The sequence below is a fragment of the Podarcis muralis genome, chromosome 9 (assembly GCF_964188315.1).
Source record: "Podarcis muralis chromosome 9, rPodMur119.hap1.1, whole genome shotgun sequence".
Lineage (NCBI taxonomy): Eukaryota > Metazoa > Chordata > Lepidosauria > Squamata > Lacertidae > Podarcis > Podarcis muralis.
In genome coordinates, this window is record NC_135663.1 from 28443702 (window position 1) to 28467294 (window position 23593).

The 23593-nt window shown below is 38.8% G+C and overlaps 1 protein-coding gene across 1 annotated transcript in view; it reads left to right on the forward strand.

Moving 5' to 3' along the window:
- The window catches only part of USP53 (ubiquitin specific peptidase 53), a 30118-nt gene extending 6614 nt beyond the window's left edge, over positions 1-23504 (forward strand). The window contains exons 2-16 of the mRNA XM_028743391.2: positions 251-879; positions 3240-3332; positions 4117-4251; positions 4742-4855; positions 4936-5018; positions 6707-6812; positions 8088-8234; positions 9770-9919; positions 10245-10416; positions 11540-11689; positions 12459-12605; positions 12816-13542; positions 15217-15284; positions 16854-16935; positions 18600-23504. Of these exons, the coding sequence (XP_028599224.2) occupies positions 736-879; positions 3240-3332; positions 4117-4251; positions 4742-4855; positions 4936-5018; positions 6707-6812; positions 8088-8234; positions 9770-9919; positions 10245-10416; positions 11540-11689; positions 12459-12605; positions 12816-13542; positions 15217-15284; positions 16854-16935; positions 18600-19599 (3318 nt within the window). The 5' untranslated portion in view covers positions 251-735 and the 3' untranslated portion in view covers positions 19600-23504. The remainder of the gene's footprint in view (positions 1-250; positions 880-3239; positions 3333-4116; positions 4252-4741; positions 4856-4935; positions 5019-6706; positions 6813-8087; positions 8235-9769; positions 9920-10244; positions 10417-11539; positions 11690-12458; positions 12606-12815; positions 13543-15216; positions 15285-16853; positions 16936-18599) is intronic.
- The last annotated feature ends 89 nt before the right edge of the window (positions 23505-23593 follow it).

Below are 23593 nucleotides of genomic sequence, written 5' to 3' on the forward strand. Positions count from 1 at the left end.
ATCTGTATGTTCTTCTGACAGATTCCTGGGATCACTCATTCCAAATGGTGAAATGGTCTTGGAAATTGAAGTTATTAAATCCACTTACCATCTCTCTCTTCAGCTCTTACAACCCATCTCTTCATCCCAACTAAATAGCTGGAATAGAGAGAAGCCCTGTGTATCCATCTATGTTCTGTCTTTGCTGCTGTCAGCTGTGTACTTCAACTTTTTTGCTAATTTCAGATTCTCTCTCCCTTTCTCCTTACAGATTTTGAAAGAAGACAGATACACAGTGGAATTACTTTTGCAAACCACAGGAAGAAATGTGATTTATTTCTTAAAACGAAGAGAAAGAACCAACCTGCAAAAAGACTGATTATAGCTAAAACTAGCTAAGAATTCCTGGTTTTTTTCAATATAAAGCTGCCATAGTATTTAAAAATTATCTTCCAAAGAGTCATTTGCACTAATATTAAGGAAGAAGAAAAGGTGAAATGCTATAAAGATTGTCCATAAGTATTTGTATGGCTTATCATCATCATATTACATGATCTACTCATCAGAACAAAGTTTTTCACATTTTATTTTATCTTTATTTTTTAAAATAAAAAGAGTAGATGCGATATTGACTTAATGCAATCCGAAGACTTGGACTTCTGAACACAATGCCGTAACTTAAAGGCAACTGTCAGGACTAGGTTTGCTTTGCTTGGAATCCTTCAGTCTTATTTTATAAACACTGTTTCCTAAATAATGGCATGGGTAAAGTTCTTGAGGAAACCTGGAGGAAACCTTGGAAAAGTATATCAACCTGGAAGTGTGATGTCTTTGGCGCCTACCAAGGGCTTGCTAAATGAACCAGGACAAAACAGTTGCTTTCTTAATAGTGCTGTACAGGTAAGGAACTCCTCATATTTAATGCAATAAAACACAGCTCAAACACCTATTTAGTCCAGCATTGTATTTCACGTAGTGTCCAATCAGATTAAGCCTACAAGCTTCATAAATTATATTGAAAGCTGGCTATTAATATCTTTAAAATTCATTTCCCCCCCCCCCGCCATTCACTATGTATCTTCCAAGATTGTACATGGTGGCAAGAATGAGAAGGAGCAACAGCCTCCATTTTCCTTGCCTTGCCTTTTGTACAGTTTGGTTCCAGAAGGAGGGGATGCAAGTGAATTGGCAATAGTGACTGTGGTGAGGAGGTGAGTCCACAAGAACCCAACAGCCAGCAGCAAATTGAAGTCTGCTGTATATAATTTATAGACTCTTGAAACCAATGTTTCTATGAAGCATATATATGCTAATCTAACTGTTCCTAACCTTGAGTCTCCCAATGTATTTGCTAAGCAATTCAGGCCAACAAATAACTTTCATGTAATTTGAAACTTAAAAAAAAAAAAAACACCCACAAGGCTAGCAAATGACCACAGTGGCTTCCCATTATTGAGCTGGTGTATTTTCCAGAAAGGGCTGCCATTTTCCCTTGTATGGTGGCTAGCATGTCTGATAATTGCTGCTTGTTTGTATGAACAGGCTCTTATTCTACTTATGCTGAATTTGTAGGACTTCATAATATTGTGGTCATTTGTATTCCATAGAAAATACATGTTAAGCAGCAACTGAATTTTATCTTAGTTGTGCTAAATTACATTTTCCTTTAGTATGCACATATTATCAATGTTTGTCATTTAATCATTTTTGGTAGAAGACATGGAAATGCCATTTACCTTCCCACCACAGCGGTACCTATTTGTGTACTTGCACTGGTGTGGTTTCGAACTGCTTGGTTGGCAGAAGCTGGGGACAGAGCAACGGGAGCTTACTCACATGTATTTAAACAAATTTGACACTGTGTTTTCAGAGGTTGATGAAGTAGTGGTTATCTTCCTTGGCCAAGAGGTACCACTTAATCAAAGTAGGACTGCAGACTTGAATACATCACTCATAATTGGAAAACTTTCCCTTTAATTGATCAGCATTTCAGCATGGGTGTTATCAAGCTTTGCTTAAGTAGGAAGAAAATAATTCCTTTGAAAAGCCTTTAATAGGTTTCTTTTACTAACCTATTAATGCCACACACACAGTTACAAAAGATTCAAGAATATGTAAACATAAATTACCATCAGAAGTAAATTGAGAGCATTTTAGAATGCACATTAAATGAAGTTAAATGATAACTTGTAACTGATGTGTTTGGAGTGAATATGCACTGCTATATATGCATTTAAATAGGGCCATGCTGGCATTAGATTTTCTTCATAGTCCTACTTTAAATGTCTTTGCACTTTGACATTGTATCCCTTCTTTCTAGTACTTGTTCAAAAAGAGTAAGATAGGATAGAAGGATTTGGGATTTGTTCATGGAGAGAATTACATGTGCAGACAAAGCTTGATTTGATGTTTTCAGCAGTTGGAATTGCTGTATTAGAGACAAACCACTGTTTAAATTGAACCATAGCTGGTTATCTCAGCCACTGAAAACAGCTCTGTGTGTGATAACCTTTCAGCTATCATGGGGGAAAGTAGCTACAGTATTTCAGTGATAATTCTAATACTTCTTAGTTTTTGATCTACCAATTATTCTCCCTTCTAACAAGTAGTAGTTTGAATTTGCATATGCATAACTTAATTTTTTTTCAGTGAATCTAATGGCACAACTAAAAGGATTCTATTTCTAAACCAGAGATGATGAGCCTACAACTCCCAGCATCCCTTGGCAGCATGATCAGTGGTCATGAATGATGGGAATTGTAGCAACATCTGGAGGACTACAGGTTCTCCCCATCCCTGCTCTGAACCATCATTCATTTTACCGTCCATCATACAAAGATCGCAGGCTGGTTTACAAAAATACATGCCATAATAACAAACAAAAACAATACCACTCTCCCCACAGTTTAAAAGGCCATAGATTGTTTAATTAGCCAAAGACCTGGGAGAAGAGCAATGTTTTGCCTTATGCCTAAAGATATGTGTGCCAGGTGAAACTCCCTGGGGAGAGCATTCCACAAGAGGGGGAGTCACTGCAGAAAAGGCCCATTCTTGTGTTGCAGTCCTCTGGACCTCCCACAGAGGAAGCAGATAAAGGAGGGACTCAGATGATCGCAGGATCCGGGGTCTAGTACTCCATGTTGTCATGGTGTATCAGTACTGTAATGAAAGATCAGCTTATTGTAGGCCTTCAACTATATATGTGGACAAATATGTTATTGAAGAAATTGAAGCTTTTATTTTCTGCCTCCTCATCTTAGGTTTTATGGCAACTTGACATATTTCGGCGAAGTTTAAGAGGTCTATCAGGACATGTTTGTCAGGGTGATGCCTGCATATTCTGTGCTTTAAAGGTAAGTTTAGAATCACAGTATCCAGTTCATAAAGAGATTTTGAAATTCTTATTCAAGGGAAACATGATTCAAAACTTGTTTTTGTAAAGGAGCATTTGTTAACAACTATAATTGCTGCCACTTAAGTATTTTGTATGCTGTTGTAATTACAGCAATGGAATATGGATTAGAAAACTGGGAAAGAGGGGACAGGGGAGTCTCTTTAAATCCCTAATAGCATATCCTTGAGAGGGGGAGCAGGGAGTGCTAGAAATCCGAGCATGAACACTTATTTGAGGATATACTGAAACATTGTGTTGCCGGTCCCACTTGTCATTGTTTCATGGAACTTCCATGCTCAGTATACCAGCTGCTGGGGCGCAACTGTGGAATTTGGTTAATGTCCCCATGCACTGCTTTTGGGTTTTCTGGAGACTACTGATTAAACATAGAGACATAGAGGGAAGCAGGTTGTTAGATTAAATTGATAGTTTCTGATTCAGAGGGCGCTTACATTCCCTTCACCAGTGCAAGGATTGCTACCGCCCTAGGGCAATGTCTCATTGCAAATCCCATTTATTTTCTTCAGGGTGTAGTTGTGCAGAAAATGGGAGGCATGGCCCAATAGAGGGGACAGGTAATAAGTTTTTTCTCTACTAGAAGAAGTAGTATTTGGTATTGCACTGTGTTCAATACATCAGACTTCACTGAATTTTCTCCTAGATGAAGAAACCATTGGAGTATGCTAGCCTATTTAAAAACTGGCTATTCAGAAGTATTAATTAATGGTACTGTTGACTTTCAGACTATATTTGCACAGTTCCAGCACAGTCGAGAAAAAGCACTCCCATCAAATAATATGAGGCATGCCTTGGCTGAAAGCTTTAAAGATGAACAGCGATTTCAACTTGGTTTCATGGATGATGCAGCAGAATGTTTTGTAAGAGCTTGATATTATGCTTTTCTTTAAAATTTGTCTTTGATACTTTGTGGCAGTGATATGGTTAGTTTGGATACAAGAGAGCCATATTCACAGCTCTCACTGAAGCATCTTAACCTGTAGGTGTCTGGTATCACTGGGGTTTAGGATGAGAATAAATTGAAAGGAATCTAAATATTTTGGACACTAAAGTTCTATAGCCTTTTTTAAAAAAGGCAGACTTGAGAAGAATACAGATGGTATATATTTAATACAATTATTGTTGGAGACATTGTTTACTGTCCATTACCTGGAGTTAAGTGAACTGTAATTCATAGCAAGTGAAGAAACAGTGTGCCTTGTGCTTTGCTTCACCATCATGTGGCATGAGGGTATCTGGGAGGGTACTGGACCTTCAGCATGGGAGTCTGGCATAACATTATAGGGAGTCTGAATGCTGGGAAAGCAGGATATAAATCTATTAAATGAATCAATGCATTCCTTTGTTTAGGAAAACATCCTTGAGAGAATTCACTATCACATAGTGCCAAGCAGTGAAACAGATATGTGTACTTCTAAATCCTGCATTTCCCATCAGAAGTTTGCTATGACATTATATGAACAGGTAAGGTTTGTGTTTGTTGTTGAATTTAGTGCTCTTAAAGTTTCCAAAGTTACAAAAATTAAAACTTCTTTTATTTGTAGTGTGTATGTCGCAGTTGTGGGGCATCTTCAGATCCTTTGCCTTTCACAGAATTTGTGCGTTACATTTCAACAACAGCTCTATGGTAAGAGACCTTGTTTTCTCCTTTATTCTTCCCCAGACCTCTTTCATTTTGTTCTTTTTATTTCCAGATTCTCATAATATGAGAACTGGGAATTCCAAGGAATAGTGGAGAATAGAATGGAAGTGGGTGTGTTCAATACCTTGTTGATAAACTGAATAATGCTTTAAAAATTCACTAACTCCAAGGGATACACATTTTTGAACAGATTTCCATAACACCTGTTACATGAGGATCAAACACGTATGTAGCTAGCCTTCCTAGGACACTGCTACGGTTACAGGCTATATGGTCCTTTTTCCTGTGTTGTACCAAAAGTTAAATCACTGGTTTATTTATTTATTTGAAATATACTAAATACATTGTAACACAATAAAACAGAGAAACGAGTGAGATGACTATTCTGCAAGAGTTAAGGATTCAATGACATTTGAGGAAGCAGTGGAATTGGGTCATGTTTGAAAATATGCACATTCAACATGTTTTACATCTACCCTTCCTCTGCAGTAACATTTCACACCATCTATCTGATTCTGGTTCGTTCTAATAAAACATAGCTCTTAACCTAGTTTGGACATAACAACAGGTTATAAGTTTAAATCAGGTAGCATATGCTTTTGATCTCCTCCTTCTGGCACTTGCTAGAGGAGGAGAGGGGAAGCGGCATGCTTGAGCACAAGACTTCTGCAGGGAAGTTCATGTAGCCCTAAACTATGGCTCAGTGTTCTGTAGGAACCAGGCAATTGAATCAGCTCTTTTCTTTCACCCTCAAGAGCACGGCATCAATTTGGACTGATAGGAATTGAATCCCACTGGGATGACAGGAAGCAAGATTGACTTATGTTCCATGGCAGGAGCTACTTAAAGACACGACTGTTTCTGGCCTCTGAAGAGAGAACAGGAGTTTACTTAACTCCTGCTAGCCCCCCCCCCCCTTCTTTTAAATTAACACTAGGGACAGTTTATTTGCCTTTCTCTCACCCAGTCTCACACCTTGCTGAGTTAAGCAGGGTCGGGAGGTGAGTGCCCTGGACGTTTGAGCAGGCAACAAAGGAAGCCCCTCTCTTGGGACCAAATGTTCAATTTCAGTCCTGGGTCTTGCCCTACCAGGTAGAGTAACTTCCAGTCAGTTTAGGCTGTGGTTCTGCTTCTAGGTAGAATGCAGGCAAGAAGCTATCAAAATACTTTTAACCAGGGGAATATTACAAAACATATGATTATGGCATTATTATAAGACTTTTATCCATACACTTCATCACATTTATGAGTATTTAGACTATATGTCATAAATGGCCCCTTCCAGAAATAAAATGGCTGGTTTACAGTGATGTATACCAATACTGAATGCATAACATACGGATTTAAACTATTTATTAATGTGTCCATAACCTGCAGTGTATTTGAGTTGCCTTACTCTGGTATTACTCTGGAATGCATTTCTCAAATATTATTGATTTTTGAAATCCTTCAAAAGAAATTAGGGTGCAAAATGGTAATGGTTATATAATTCCCTTATTCCTTTTCATACATAGTACCTCTGTCTGATTCTTCATTCTCTGCATAGATTAAGATTTTAGAGTTCTAAAACACCCATATTTGTTGTATAGTACATGGGCCAAATAGCGGAAAATAGCTGTTTGCTACTATAGCACTATATGCTAAGTTTATAATTTACTACTTCTTCTCTGCAGCAATGAAGTTGATAGGATGTTGGAAAGACATGAGCGGCTCAAGCCTGAAATGTTTGCAGAACTGCTTCAGACTGCAAATACTACTGATGACTTCAGGAGCTGTCCTGTGAGTAAACAAAAAATGTTTCTGTTTGGGCTAACTTCATAAAAGTGATGAAGCTGAACATTCCATAACTGAAAAGGGAATTTGGTCTGCTTCTTTCTCATTGATTTATATTTAATTTAGACTAATATTGTAAAACTGCCTTGGATTACCACATTCTGAAGCCTTCTTTAGTTGATAAAAAAACATGTGCTGATAATCCCATGAAGGAGGAGAATAGGAACGCACACATTTGCCCTCCACTTGTGCAGATTCTTCCCAAAGGTTCTCTTTGGGTTGGGGGCGTGTCTGCAGCAGCTCACTGTACCAAACACACAGATAGCCTGCTTGGAGTTCCAGCTCACAGAGACACCCCACATGCATTCAGTAGGCCACCCTGCTGCACACATGCTCTTAATCCACAGGCAGTTTTTGAGATTGGTCACCATGAGCACATACTGCAATGCTCTTCTCTTTCATGGGGTTACTGCCATGTGTCTATGAATACCTGAAGAAGGCTTGAGTGTAGGAGGCAAGTAGGGCATGGACAAGGTCCTCAGGAAGATAGGAAACTGCCTCTTGGATGTGGGAATGAGGACCACTGCTTATTTTCCTCTGGCTCTCAAATGAAGCAAGTCACTTTGGGCATCTATTTTTTTAAAATTGATGTACCTTACTGGGTTCTATATATGGGGCAGGACAGTGTACTTATTGTTTAGAGTGCATACAGTTGTGCACACGGCTAAATTAATTTATATTCATAAAATTTATTACTCTGCCTACACTCAAACTTAGAAGTATAGGAATGGTCATTTCAGATAATTTGACCTGAAAATAACTGTTGTGATTTAGACCATTCAGATGTAAATTATGTAGTAGTAAAGGGCTTAAGAAGGCAGAGTAAAATATAATGCTTTATAAAACACAGTGGCATGACTTACTGAACAAAAATAATATTTTGCCTTCAATTACTTCCCTCCTCATTCTGTCAGTATCTGGATGTGTTGCAGAAATATCCAAGTCTGTCAAATAGCAGTGATCTGAGGTCTAAATAACAGTAATCTATCTCTCTGTCTTCTGAAATCTATTGTAGAAAGTAGTAGTAAGAAACTCAGCTGAATAGGGCATAATTATGATTAGTTTGGTGTTTATTTTAGATCTAAATAATAAGTTGCTAAAGTAACATGCCATTAAGTAATTGTGAGACATATATTGTAACATTTATTCTGAATTCAATGTGAAATAGATAAACCATGAAGATTCAAACTAATTAGTTTTTATCTTTTCTCCTTTTTCTAGAGTAACTGTGGCCAAAAAATAAAAATCCGACGTGTTCTCATGAATTGTCCTGAAATTGTCACAATTGGCTTAGTCTGGGATTCAGAACATTCTGACCTAACAGAAGATGTCATCCGGAATTTGGCAACACAACTTTATCTTCCAGGGGTATTTGAGCAACAGCATTTAATATAATTGCTTTGGGTCATCCTCACCATTTAAGAACTTCTGTGTTCTTTTGAGAGCTTTGTGTACCAAAGAGGTGCTCATTCATTCCTGTCTCATAGTGCCATCCTATACATATCTACTCAGAAGCCCCACTGAGTTCAGTGAGACTTTATCTTAGGTAAATGTGCATAGGATTGCAAGCTGAAAAGAGGAAAAGTCTATTTTAAAAAAATACCTTAACATTTGAAATGTCCTCTTTTCAGTTACCATAAAATGCTGCAGTACGGCTACAGAATTTAAGTTGCTTTAAAGTGTGACTTTATAAAACAAGATAATATACAACAGATACAAATAAAACTATTTTAGAGTTTCCATGCCACTTTTCTATTACAATTTTTAAAAACATTTATTTTGAAAAATTCATTGGTGGTGGTTAGTAAGGTCTCCAGGTGGCATGCAGTAAAATAAATGTATGAAATCCTGTAAAATAAAGTTAGCTGAATGTAGCACAAGATGTTTGCCTAGTGTCAAAATAACACCATAGTTGACTCTTGGTAAGCCTGTCCGGGGGGGGGGGGGGGTGTATTTCGCAGATAGCGTGTTTAACAGTGGTACCTGATCTCCTTGGTCACCAACTAACAAAAGATAAAGCAAATAATAATGTTTAATTTCATCAGGGAACAAGCTTACTTAAAAGCCCTGGAAAATAATGTGCTCACCTGGCACCGAAAGGAAGTGCCAGGTGGATTCCACAATCAGGGCACTGGCTGGTTAATTGTCAATAGACTTAAAATATTTTGATTAATAAGGCACTCCCAATTAAATGGACAGCATATCTTTGTTAAGTCCCTAATACTTTTCATTACATGTAATGCTACATCTATTTGTAAATTTTGTGTTGTATTGACAATATTGTATTGTGTGGACAAAGTCATTTCTGTTGACAAAGATGCCACCTTACAAGATGAGTCATGCTTATTTATAGATGTGTGCAAGTAAACAAGTTTTTAAAATTTAAGGTATTTATACCTCTACAAAACAAAACAAAACTTTAGCGCAGTAGGTTATAGTCTAGCTAAACTAGTATAAATAACTTTTTAAAAACAGTAACAATTCAATAAAAAACCCAACAATTCTTAATCTTTTTCAGTTCTCTGACTAAAGATTGTAGGACACAAACAAATTTTAGAGCAGTTTAAGGAGATGGGAAATCCTGATTCAGAGCAAAAAAATTGACTGAATCATTTTTGAGATTGCCTGAAGGAGTTTGCCCTGTTATGGTCCAGTCATGCTGCAATTAGGAACATGTCATCAATAGCAACTACATACACAGTTATGTGTAGTAAATTACAATGCTGGGAAAGGTGACTAATTATCATAGAACGACCAATTCTTGACATCAATGATTTTGTCTACAGTTTGTTTCTGTACTGCTAACTGAAGTAATGAGCTATATCCCATTTTTCAGCTTTGTTACATAGTTTTCATGCTTTTTAGCTCTGCCATCCTTTTTGACTGATGAATCATTTTTGCAGCTGTTCTATAGAGTTACAGATGAAAATGCCAAAAATAGTGAGCTCTATCTCGTGGGGATGATTTGCTACGCAAGCAAACATTATTGTGCCTTTGCCTTTCATACGAAGAGTTGCAAATGGGTGCTGTTTGATGATGCTAATGTGAAAGAGGTAAGTTTAGCTGTTCTGATTTGGTGATCTTTCTACATAACTGCCTAGATGTGTTCAAAAGTAAAATGCAATACTTATATGTAGTTCTGACAAGGTGGCACTTAAATGAAAGGAAATTTGTTACTCCACTAAGTTTTCACTGTTAGAAAAGAGATCAAACACTGACATGAAAGTAGCTCTTTTCTCTTAAGAAGTCAGAATAATCTCTCTGAGAAGTTAAGTGTCAATTGAATATAGATTATATCTATTTTATCATCATTGGATTATAACTATTACTTAACTAAATTGAATTACTTATATATCTCATGAAAACATAACTTTTTAGGTTGGAACAAAATGGAAAGATGTGGTGTCCAAATGCATTCGGTGTCACTATCAGCCATTGCTGCTGTTTTATGCAAATCCAGATGGTACACCTGTATCAGCAGAAGATGCACCAAGGCAGACAATACACTGGTCTCATTATAAAGCCTGTGCAGGAAATGGAGAAGAACTTGGTAATACACTTGGCTCTTTCTTCATATTATTAAAAAATAATTTACTAAGTGCTTAACTGTGTACACAGTCTACATATACGTGATCTATTGGTGTGTCCTGAGTTAGTAGCTGGAAAGAAGGAAGCAACCAGTCCTCTACTCTAACCTTGGGTAGAATGAACTAGCCATTGTATATGCTGAGTTTCCCATTCCTCACGATCTACGTTTAATGTCAGTCGCTGTGCAGTGAAACTGACTACTTGATGGTTCTCATGATACAATCTCAGAGTGGGAAACATCATGGAAATTAGTATCCCTGTGGTGAAAGTAGTTAGATAAGTTCTTAATGTGTCAGGGAAGCTGGGGGCAGTGGGTGTGGGGGCAGTGGTTGATTGAAGGGTCTGGGTACTATTAATGTTTCAGCTGAGGCAATATAATGGACCTACCTCCCATATTAAGGAGGAATGGGCTTAGAACAGTTGCAGTGTTTCTGTTGGAGCAAGGTAGCATAGGAAGGAGGCCCTTTGGAAATATAGTTTGAATATTAGGTGTTTTAGTTTTTCAATGTGGGGAGTTCAATTAGTATTGTAGGGTTTTTTTGTTTTCTGCATTCAGCATCTAGCTATAGAACTGTTTGAATGTTATCACATTTACGCTGGCATTTTTTTCCACTGTACTACATGGACTTCAAACAAGTCTGGTAAGAAAAGTAAGGGCTTAACTACCAGTGACATTAATGACATATTTCAACAAACTGCCATTTAATCTGACTGCTTTTCATTTGAAGAGAAAGCAGGTGCATGGTGTGATCAAGAATATACCTCCAAATCAGACCAGGGAACCATGCTGCCTGAGGGGTGGGCGTTGTTGAAAATTGTTCCCTCATGGGAACAATTTCTGACTGAAAGTGTTGCTTACCATAAACAGCATTGTCAGGAGCAAATAGCATCAGGTAGAAGGTGATTTTCAGCAGAAAACCTGTGTGGTACTCCAGTGAGAGAAGGCAGTCAGGTTTACGTATGCTCACTTAAACGCATGCTTGATGACACATACAGAGCTTAGGCCTTAATTCTAGTGCTAGAGATGATTGTGGGTTTTTTTTAGCCTCAAATATATTAACATTGTTTAACATTCCTTTCCCTAGGATTTGAAAAGTCTACTTTTTCTAAGTCAGATCGTCCGAAAGAGAATGGGTTTGGAGAATCAGTTACTCAGAAGAGCACTAAAAAATATCAGCCAGATGACTCAAATTTTAGTCGAAACCATGTTCAGTCTGGTGGTGTCAGAGGATCAGGTATATATCTTAAACATTAAAGGTAAAGGTACCCCTGCCCGTACGGGCCAGTCTTGACAGACTCTAGGGTTGTGCGCTCATCTCACTCTATAGGCCGGGAGCCAGCGCTGTCCGCAGACACTTCCGGGTCATGTGGCCAGCGTGAAAAGCTGCATCTGGTGAGCCAGCGCAGCACACGGAACGCCGTTTACCTTCCCGCTGGTAAGCGGTCCCTGTTTATCTACTTGTACCCGGAGGTGCTTTCGAACTGCTAGGTTGGCAGATGCTGGGACCGAACGACGGGAGCGCACCCCGCCGCGGGGATTCGAACCGCCAACCATGCGATCGGCAAGTCCTAGGCGCTGAGGTTTTACCCACAGCGCCACCCGCGTCCCGATATCTTAAACATTATAGTAATGTTAACTTACAGTGCTTATTATGCACTGGTATTGTTGAATTGAATGTGTAATAGTTTTAGTGGGTAACACATTTGAACTGAACAGTAATGTAACATTACATTATTTAAGATATATCATTTTGGCTGTTTTGAAAGTTCTGACCATTAGGGCCTCCCCATAGAATGTTTTGGCTTACATATATGCAGCGTCTACAGCTATTTATACTTCTAGTGCTTGTCTGGTCTGCTGGTAGCATGCTGAAATCTTCCATATTGGTCTGGTGGCTCCAAGATAGATGGTTTTGTCTCATGGCAGGGGGGTGAACTATTTGGCCTTTTGGTTGTTTTTTATGACTGTGAACCTTTAATGCATATTCTTATCTATTTTTTCAGCTAAATTAGGGCATAATGAACATAGGGAAAAGGCAAAGGATCTTTCCAGAGAGTGCGCTCAGAAGGTAGCCGAGATGAAAAGCTTCTCATCCTCTCTACGAAAAGACACTGAGAGAGGATCAAAGAGAGAATCTGGAAAACAGAGAGGTAATAGAACCTACTTCGAGGAGAGCACTTCCAATGACTAACTTTCACCTACTATGATTAAAAATCCCCTGTCTTAAAAGTGCTATTTATTGTTTGCTCTGAAATTTGATTGTATTAACAAGAATAATAAATTGCCCTTAAAGCTTAAAAGAGGTTGCTTTAATATGATAGAATATTTAAAATGTGATGTTGTGGTGTTTCCCCCCATAGATCTATCTGGAGAGGTCCGCACCAATTTTAAGCCAGGATCGCCACCTTCTGGGAATGGATTTAAGCAGCATTCTAATGAACGTGTGTATGGCAGTCAGGGAAAAGGACCTTACAGACATGAAAAAGTACATAACCAAATCAGACCCACTGCACAAGTATTGGGCTCAAACAAAACAGATGGTTTTTCTGATGGAGAGAAGATGAGCCGTGTAAAGACTGACAGCACCACTGGTTATGATACAGACAGTAGCCAAGACTCCAAAGACAAGGGAAGCATCAGTAGCAGCAAAAGTCGAAGCAGAGGTTGGAAGCCAATGCGAGAGACACTAAATGTTGATAGCATTTTCAGTGAATCTGAGAAAAAAGAACACAGTTCAAAGCCCAAATTAAATGCAAGCAATAAACCTAAACATGAAAAGGAGCAGAGTTCAAACAACTGGCCAAAAGAAACTCGAAGTCAAAAAGGTTTGATGACTATCTATGAAGATGAAGCAAAACAGAAAGGGAGCCGGAGTTCATTGGATTCAGAAGGGAAAGGAAATGCAGAAAAAGGTGTAGGATTTACAGAGAGGAAAACTCATACTGATAGTTGGCAGATACAAAGGACTGAATCTGGTTATGAAAGCAGTGATCATATAAGCAATGCATCTGCTAATCTGGATTCACCTGTCATTGAAGGAACCAGCCCAGTAGATACTACCACAGTTAAGGAATCTGTTTCCTGCAGGTAATAAACATGAAAGTTGTCTTGTGAAAGTACAGTGGTGCCTCGCAAGACGAAATTAATTCGTTCCGCAAGTTTTTTCTTCTTGCGAGTTTTTCGTCTTGCGATGCACGGTTTCCCATAGGAATGCATTGAAAATCAGTTAATGCGTTCCTAGGGAAACCGACTTCAGACCAGGCCCGGGGACAGTCTGTCCCCCGACCTCTTCTGAAGGCTGGGGGGGGGGGGACAAGGGCTTTTCTTCCCACCCCCAGCATTTTAAAAAAACCCCGGGACAGCGGAGGGCTTCTCCGCTGTCCGGGGCGATCTTAAAATGCTGGCGGGCGGCATTTTAAAATCGCCCCGGGACAGCAGAGGACTTCTCCGCTGTCCGGGGCGATTTAAAAGCCCCTGGGAAGGCAGGCAGGGGGGACAAAGACTTTTGCCCCCCGCCCGCCTTCAGAAGAGGTCCTGGACCTCTTCTGAAGGCGGGCGGGGGGCAAAAGTCTTTGCTCCCCCCCCCCCCGCCTGCCTTCAGAAGCCCTCCGGGACAGCGGAGAATCGCGCTGCCGGGGCGATTTTAAACCCGCTGTCCTGGGTTTTTTTAAATGCTGCCGGCAGCATTTTAAAATCGCCCCGGACAGCGGAGAAGTCCCCCGCTGTCCCGTGGTTTTTAAAAAACCTCTCCGCCCCCCGCCAGGCTTCGGAGCAGCCTTCCGAAGCCTGGCGGCGGGAGGAGGTCCGAGGACAGTGGGGAAGACGCGCTGCGCTTCCCCGCTGTCCCGGAGATTTCCCTATGGGCTTTCGTCTTGCGAAGGAAGCCCATAGGGAAATTCGTTTTGCGAAGCGCCTCCAAAACGGAAAACCCTTTCGTCTAGCGGGTTTTCCGTCTTGCGAGGTGTTCGTCTTGCGGGGCACCACTGTATGTGTAATTAGGAGTGTGGATCCAATTTGGATGAAACCTGGATCCATAACCAAAGCAGACTGCTTTGGAGTGATTTGGACATTGTCTGAGACAAAACAGAGCTTCTCTGAAGCAACTCAAAGCTTTGGACTGCTACTCAAACCTTGGGTCTGCCTTGGAGATTTGAAGGATGGAAAGGGAATTGAGTGTTTGAGTACAGTTTCATTAAGCTGCTACTCAGCACAGATATTGTTATCTACATTTGTGAGAATGCGAACTCATCTGTCCTTACTGCATTGTATTTGTAGTAATTCATATTTGACATTGATTGAGCTACTTGTGCTTGCAAATGCTTGAAAGATGCACAAGCAAAAATAGGTTTATTTTTCCATTAAAGCTGAGGCAGAATATGGCAGAAGGGTATGTATGCAGAATAAGAAGTCTGTGACCTTGTAAAGTTCTCTCCTTGCCTTTTCCAATATAACTTCTGCTTGGTCAGGCACATTATAATGGTGCTTCTGCATTGGCTGTTTGTATGCTGTTGAAAGGTGGACAAATTGTGTGACAAAATATAATCTCTTGCAAGATTGGAGGGTGGGAGAGAGGGAGAAATTTGGATTAAAATATATTTCCAAATAAGTTGTCTTGTACAGTGGAGTTCCATTTTGAATTTTCACCTTCTGATGTTGTAAATATCAGTAAATATTTCTGTGAAATATTGTTTGGTACTTTAGGTTTAGTGAAATCTTGCCAGAATCTGAATCTTTCGGTTTTTACTTAATCTTTTTTCACAGTGACCAGTTCAGATATTCTGGGTGTATCTTGCAGTCTACCTCCCAGCAGAACAAAAACTCTTCAGATGGTAAGAACTCAGTTGTTCTCAGTTTAAGTGTATTCAACTCTTAAAGGTTTCTAAGTTTATAAAACAAATGTATCTAACACTAAAAAATTAAGTTTCTATCTCATCACATTGTGCTTTGTTGCTCCCTAATTTGTCCACCTTAGTCATTTGTCTTCTGAACTGTTTTCTGAAAAGAGAGCTCGCTACTTTGATGGAGAGGCAGCTTATTTGACCCAGTCCAAGAAAGCTTTAAAAGTGTTCCTGATATATAACAATTCTCCAAATAAGTTCTATAATTACAAAAGTCAGAATTCCTTCTATTACTGCTAAACTATTTGTGCTTCATTGATAATGGTGAAACCTCTGCTATGCAAGCCTAACATCTGCCATATTTAGTTTGACTAGAACCTAGAGCCAAAATTCCTACCGGACTGTCTCTGGTTTTAACCATGCATGGATCTTCATGTCAGCAGAAGAGAAAAATAACACATCTATTTTTAAATTAGCTGGAATTCTGAAGGCACAAGCCTCTGGGTGTCAGTGAGCAGCTTTGATTGAACACTTGCCATAGTGATATTATATAGGAGTCCTCTCTTGTAAGCATTTGCTGCCATCTTACGTACAGTACATGCAACTGCATGGTAACAAAGAGCAATCAAGTAAAGTAACTCTGAAACCTCAAAAGATTTTGCATGGACAACTTAACCATTTATGTTTGTAGCTAATTTGTCAGTAGTGCATTATTGGAAGCTTAAATATATTCACATGGAAATCTATGCAGAAAATGTTTTCAAAACATTATGCTTCAGGATGACTTAATTGTATTTGGCACCTTAATAATTTGTTCAGGTGTATCTATCTTTGGTACCAGTACAGCATTATGCTTGACTGACAAAAAAAAACTGGTAACATGCCTCTCTCTGATAACTTACTTGTGAATACATCAAATCTTAAAATAAGGTTGTCAGTATGGCTTCTATATTCTATTGATAAGTTTTATATCTTGTAAATTCCTAAGTGCATTGCAGATTTATTTATAAAAGTATTTGTATCCCACACCTTCAAACCAAACCTTGTCCTGAAGGTAGCTAATGCTCAAAATAAAAACAACGGTTAAAAAGCAGAAAAAAGCAAATGATCAGCAAGAAAATTATGTACTTCTATAAAACATATTCAAATCATGTTGTCTTGGCGTGCTGCCTGAAAGTATACAGTGCACCAATATCAAAGGGCAGATGTCCAGTTACAGATGATAGAATTTTTATGCATTGATGTCAACTGCAAGCTCCTGCTTTAATATCTCCAGCTGAAATATTAGACTGCCGTCCTTTTCAGGCATTACGGGAGAAGGGTGGCATTAAGGTATTACATTTGGCTGATTCTCCTTGTACTTAAAAAGAATCCTAGGCATGCCTCATGCTTTATTTACGTTTACCATGGGATTTCAAGAGTGGGATTTTTTTAATTTAGAAAGCAAATGTTAAGTTCACAAGATTTTTTCTCGTTACTGGTATTGCTGATATTTCCTGTGCATATTAAAAAAAAAACCATCATAATGTGCTTAAGGTAAACAACAACACTGTTTTGCAGCCTTGAAGAAAGACCAGGTTAATACTCATATGAACTATAGATCTCATAATCTACCTTCAACACCTCATCTGCATATGCAAAGGTAACCTTTAACTATGCAATTATGTAGTCTAAAGCAGCTATTGTAGAAAAAACAAGTTCATTATTTTGTAAAAAATGTTTTAAATTTTCATTTATAACTTTCATATTTTTAAAAGAATTTTTGCTGATATCCAAGATCCTCATTTCTACAAATTGGCAGTGTTCTCATGTAACACCAAATCATAAAATGTGCTTTGGTAAGTCATACTGTGCATGAGCTACATGCTTGTATACACAGTCCAAGCACTCTGACTTCACTTCACCCCTCACTATCACTATGTCAGCCTAAACCATGGCTTGTTGACCTTGCAGTCATGGTTTGTTAAGGCAAAACAAACCACAGTCTGGGATTTGGACATCCCACTAACCTAGTTGTCATGGTTTGTTTACCCACACATCTGAAAGGAGGTGAAGTGGGAGTACTTGGACTGTGTACACAGGATGGCTTAGCACTGTGGTGCCAACACAGCCATTGTATAACAACTACTGGGTTTTCAGGTTTGTTAGTTATTTTGGCCAGTTGTTGAAGGCTTAGAATAATCCCTGAACATTGCCTTGAAATTACATTTTTGAGATTTCAGAGCATAAAGAACAATGCAAGATTGTTTTAAGGGCCCCTGTTGCTCCTTCAGATGTCATGACCAAAAGTCAGAGATGATAATAGTTCCAGTCCAACAACAACTGGAATACCCATCCCTCTTTAAAAATCTTAAAGACAATCTTGCACCATTGTTCTTTTGTAAATGCGTAAGTTAAATTAGTGTAAGGGGTACTATGTGGAACTGCCTTTAAGATCTCTCTCCTTTTCTTATGCCAATCTACTAATATGCCATGATAATTAGTTTAAGCTTTGCTCTGTGTGTCTGCTATAAGATGTAGTAGGTGGCAACCCAGATAAAGCTTTGTGACTCCCAGGGTTTTGGAACTGCCTTCCTGAGAAATTGCATGTGGCGTCCTTTCTTTGTGATGCCAGGTAAAATCAGTATTGTTCTGATGAGCATTTGAAGAAGGTGTTTTGTTAATCCTTTTTATTTCTGTGTTTTAACTTGAATTCTGTTATCTTCATGTGATACCTGTAGCTGTTAACTGGTGTTGGTCACTTCAGATGCATAGAAAACAGTGCAATAAAAATAGTTTACTTTTTTCCCCGAGATCCTGAAAAACAACTGGATGTTGAATTATTTGAAAATTAGCAAAATGTCTGTGGTCATGATGTGGTGGTGTGAAGACCATATAATGCAAAATACTGTGCTCTCCACAGCTTCCCTGTTGGGGAGGATCAGGCCACTCACCATCAGTAGTGTAGGGCAAGATTTTCCCTTTCTCTACAGTATTCTCCTGAGATGTAGTGTGTTGTGACAATTTTTCATATGTTTGATAAGAAAGAGGGCTGAATTGGGATAGGGTTTCTTAAATACACACTCTGCCCTAATGACTCAGCCATGAATAATCAACCATACTGATAACTATATAGTCCTGCCTCTTAATCAGCAGTCCATTCTGAATGCTGGGTAGTGTTGAAACTGGCTTAGCCTAACCTTCAAAATATGCAGCTCAACCAGAATAATTGAAATAACATGAAACTTCTTTTGTTGACTTCAACTACAATTGGGTTGCAGTTTTAAGTGTTCAGTGGTTTTCATTCTTTAATGCTTTGTTTTCTAGGACTGACATACCTGATGGCAATAAGAAGCTTTTTCCTTCGTTAACACTACAGACCGCTTTAAAAGACCACTCTGAGAGAGAAATGAAGAACAATGCACTTAGTGAGCAAAGCTCTGCACAGTGGCCCACTGAAGAGATACTTGATGAAACAAACATAGCAGTACACAGTGCTGATAATTCAGCTTCTTACAACGGCGAGAACTTAACCATGTCTGAAAAGGTTCAGAACAGTGAGTCTTTCTCTTCCCATTTGCAGTTGCCTCATACAAGGACAGTTAGACCTAGGCCAGCGCTTGCATTTTTCTTACAACAGAATATATCCAAACCTTCCTATACTGAATCTGCGGCACCTGCTGAACGTAAACTTCATTTGTATAGTAGTAGGACTGATGATGACACACAAGAAGCGATTTACCAAAATCTTCCTCCTCCTTTACCACCAAAGAAATATGCTCTCACTGGTTTGCATGGATTAGAATATGAATCTGCTGTGGATTTAAAACCAACAGAAGTACCGGGCACAAATCCTTCCAGTGTTGAAAGGCATGTTGCAAGAGTAACTTCAAAGACTGCACCTGAAGCAAGTCCATTTACACATGAAGAAAGACTTAAATCATTTCACGGAAATGAGTCTTCCAAGATGAATTTTCCATCAAGTTTATCAGTAAACGATCTGCAGGCTGTATCCAATAATCCTATACATAAGGGAGCTTGCCTCACAGGACAAGGTGCTAGCTCCCTGGATGCAAATGCCAATGATATTGTATCTCTTACTACTTACTTTTCAGTTGACAACTGTATGACTGATACATACAGGATGAAATACCACCAGAGACCCAAGCTGTATTTTGCAGACACTGGCGTGTTAAACAAAGAGACACCTTTGCCACCAAGTGGAATACAGATGAACACTTCATACCACAGTAATTCCGAATCAAATTATCCTACAACTGATCAGAGACATAAACCCAGCATTGGAAATATATATTGCAATAGGTAGAATATGCAACCATTGAGCATAAATGCTTGGCGCCCCAACATGTTGCAATGTTTAGGTTTCTGTACCTCACTTATACTTCATTTAGAAGTTACAGCTATTGAATGATGGTTTTGCACATGCATGCGTGTTTAAGAGAGATACAAATACTTTTGGACCTGTTACTCTTGTGCTTTAACAAGATTTGCACTCATTATAGGCTAATGCAGAATTATTCAGCCAGCATTGTTACACTTTTAAAATTAGAATCTACAAGAAATGCCCTTTAAACTGGCATTCATTTGATAAATAGGAATAGTTTGCTTTTTGCAACTAATGAATGCTGCACCTTTTTAATATGACTTGGACTAACTAGTAGAAATCATTATGAAATACCTCCTTCGGGTTCCGATCTCACAAGTGTTTAATATTAGTTGCTCATCTCTATTTCAGGGCACTTTCTTTATATTACATAATGTAAATCATGCATCTTTTAATCACCAACCACCATTTTATCAGTCATAGAAAGATAGGATGCTGCCTTATACCAAGTTAGATCATTGGTCCATCTAGCTCAGTAGTGTCTGCACTGACTGTCAGGGGCTCACCATGGCTTTAGGCAGGAATTTCTCCCAGCCCTACCTGGGGATTGAACCTGGGACCTTTTGCATGCAAAGCATGTACTCTATCACTGAGCCAAGGCCCTTTTCCAGGCAGGAAATGCTTATGCATAATTGTTCAAGATCTCTAATGTAGAATAGCCTTTCATGGTTTTGGAATGGTGGGTTGTGGGTAGGGAAGGCCATCCCATTACGGTTACTGTTCTGGCTTAATGAATTATGGTTACAGTGTTGTATTATTTATTTGGTGTTCATACTTACAAACTTCGCCAAAGGATACATGCAGTAACAAGTACAGTCTCCTAGGGGTTTGTGTCACTTTGGGTTTCAATTGGAATATTTTGCTCCCTGGTTATGTAAAGTTTTCACAGTAAGGAATGATTTGTGTGTTTGTATGGGAAGTTTCTTTTCCCATGGAGGCACTTTCAGACCAGCTCATGTTAAAACTGAAGTGATAGACCTTTGGGAATTGTACTACCTCAATATGGCATATTGATTCTGTACTACTGATGGAGGAAGAAGTGTGCAGGGAGAGCGTACCACCCCCAGCAGCACGATCCCGATGTGGTGCCGTTGTGGCTGCCCCCCCCACCCGTGCTGGGCACCACACCCCTACGGGTGGCACACCCCGCCCCCGCCTGTTTTCTGCCCCCCGGTGCCGGAGCATGAAGCTCCGCCACTGGTCTGTCCTTAGTGTACATAAACCAAGGGAATTTCGTTAGTTCAGGGGTAGCCAATGTATGGGTTGCATGCTGCATCTGACCTTTTCCCCCAGCCTACATACCTTTGTGCTATCAATATTTAGCTACCTGCCTGTAGATTGATCATTTCCAGGATAAGAACCTTTGCACGCGGTATGTGGCACCTTGTTTATAGGTGGTTATCAGTGTAAGGAGGTGAGCTTTTCTTTGGAGACAAACCCTTGTTAAGGAGTTCTGAGCAAACAGAGAATAAGTATTTTTGAAGATGCTTTATAAAGTACTGGCCCGACCTAAGAATCTTACCTGGAACCCCTTGCAAGATTGTGAAAAGTGCATTTAATGGGAGTGTTGTCTTGACTTTCCCTTTATATTCAGGTACTGTTAACTAAAAAGTTACAGTAGTTCTAATACTACTGTCGCCTTGCCGCATTGGTAAGATTTTTTTTGCTGTTGTAGGTTTTCCTTGCTGTTGTAGGCTCACTTTAAAACTATTTTAGTTTAGACTGCAATCTTACAAATGCTGGAGGATATCCTGATATCAGAACTATGCACAGAATGGTACATATAATCTGAAAAATTGTGCAGAAAGTATGTTGAGTTCCTTGAGTCAATTATTTCCGTTGCCCTGGATATCTTGTAACGAAGTCAGTCCATCAGATGTTTAGTATTTGAAATGCCTTAATAAGTGACTTTGAGTTTATTTTAATATATAAAATAGTAGCTAGAATTTCAAATAGCAATAGCTGGTGTTCCACACAGCCTACTTTAAATATTGCAAATTTTGCATAGCAGTTGGATGTACTAGGGGTTGGTTGGGACTGTCTTTGTGCTGCAGGAAAGATTTTCATATCATGAATTGTATAAATATATTTTTATATTGAAACTTGCTCTGGAAAACATTATTTATATATCTCTGCATGTATGGAAAATACTGTTTGGCTTTCCAAACATTTTATTTAAAACTACAAGCAGGGGCACAAAACAAAATATTCCTCAGGAGCTATCATGGAATCAGTCAGATCTTTGAGGAGGGGAAATGTTATGGCAAAAGACTGTGGGTTGCATCCTGCAAAGTGATCCTGTTTGTTAAAGGACTTCCACTTGTATTATGGAGCTTCCCCTCCCTCTCTCAGCTGCCTCCTAAATATGTTCTGGGGGTTCCTCAACTGTCTCAAGATGCTTAAGCATAAGTCCTTGCATGGACGGGACAACTTTACTGGATAAAACCCTTTAATTCACTTTTTGTAAGTGTTTTGAATAAATAAGGCCTTCAAGATGATTGCTGGGAGAGAAAATGTAAATGCCTTTTAGCTTTAATCGTAGTGATAGTTAATATATTTTTCAAACGCTCCATAATGCTTGCACTGTACTTGGATTAAATCCAGAATATGTTTGTGCTTTTAACCAAATTGTGACAATCATAGCATAGCTGCCCAAGACTTTGGGTCTATTCAAGACATTGCTTTGTTTGAGGACTTGCATGCTTCATCATTGTTGGCATAAAGTAATGTCTGCATTGTGAAATTTCACATTTATTTGAATCTGGGATCTTCGGTCATGCCTAGTCTAGATTTGGAGGCCATGTAATGTCTGAACAGACCTCTTATGTTTACGTTAAGTGTCTTAACCATAAACATAACCTAAGATTTGTTGCTTACCAGTATGTATGCACCAGACCAAATATCCTTCAGCAGTTGCTCCACATCTTCTTGCCTCCTTTGCTGCTTCTATCAGTAGTGCTGCTGCAAGCTTGTACATATAACACACACAACACTTAGAACTGCAAGTGAAACCAAACCTTTTCCCTTCATTTAGGACAGAAGGAATTTCATCTAAAAGCAGTTGTGTAAAGTTCCTGTTTCTAATACAGTACTTGAGGGTTTTTAAAATAAGTAAACAAACTTTTCTCTCTCATTCCTTATAGACAAATAACATGCGATGTTGTTGTAAAGCCTTCATGGGCAGAAGTGGCATTGTGACAAGTACTGGAATCTTAAGTGTACAGTTGAAAGCTCTTACTGAAATGTATTTGAATTTGCAGTATTTATGTAAAGACTAACAAATGTGAATGACCTACTGTAAGAGCGTTACTACATTTTAAAAATGTGCATAGCAAAGTGTCACTTTACAAACGAGAAATGTTAATTTGTAAATTTGTTTCTAACGTGCTTGTGGGCACAGTCAACAAATGTATTCTGTTTGTAAGAAAGTTGAGTAGCGTCATACTTTCTGAAGTGTACATGTCCTTTAAAGAAACTTAGATGTTTCTTCGTTTTCAGTCTTTGTAGACAAACTTTTGTACAGATCTGTGGCTACCAGATAATGCTTCTGTCATAACAGATGGTCAATTTTAACTGACCGTGCACTCTTAGTAGATGAATATTTGCTAGCAAATGTGCATACATTGATTTTTGACTTCTCCAGGGTGCCTATTTTTATAATTGTTCCCTTCAGATTATAGATTTGTATGACTTTTGTAATGTTAAATGCATTTAACATGTCTTGTAAAAATATTTTCATTGTCTAGAAAATTTTAATCCAAAATTGCATTTTTCTGCCCATTCAACTGTCAGATAAAAATGGAGTTACCCTACAGAGTGTTTATCTACTTCAATTGTATGTGTGTTTGTTCCTAGCGAGGTTTGTGTTTTACTGTTGATAAATGTTATTTTCAAGAAAAGGGATATAATGTTGCTT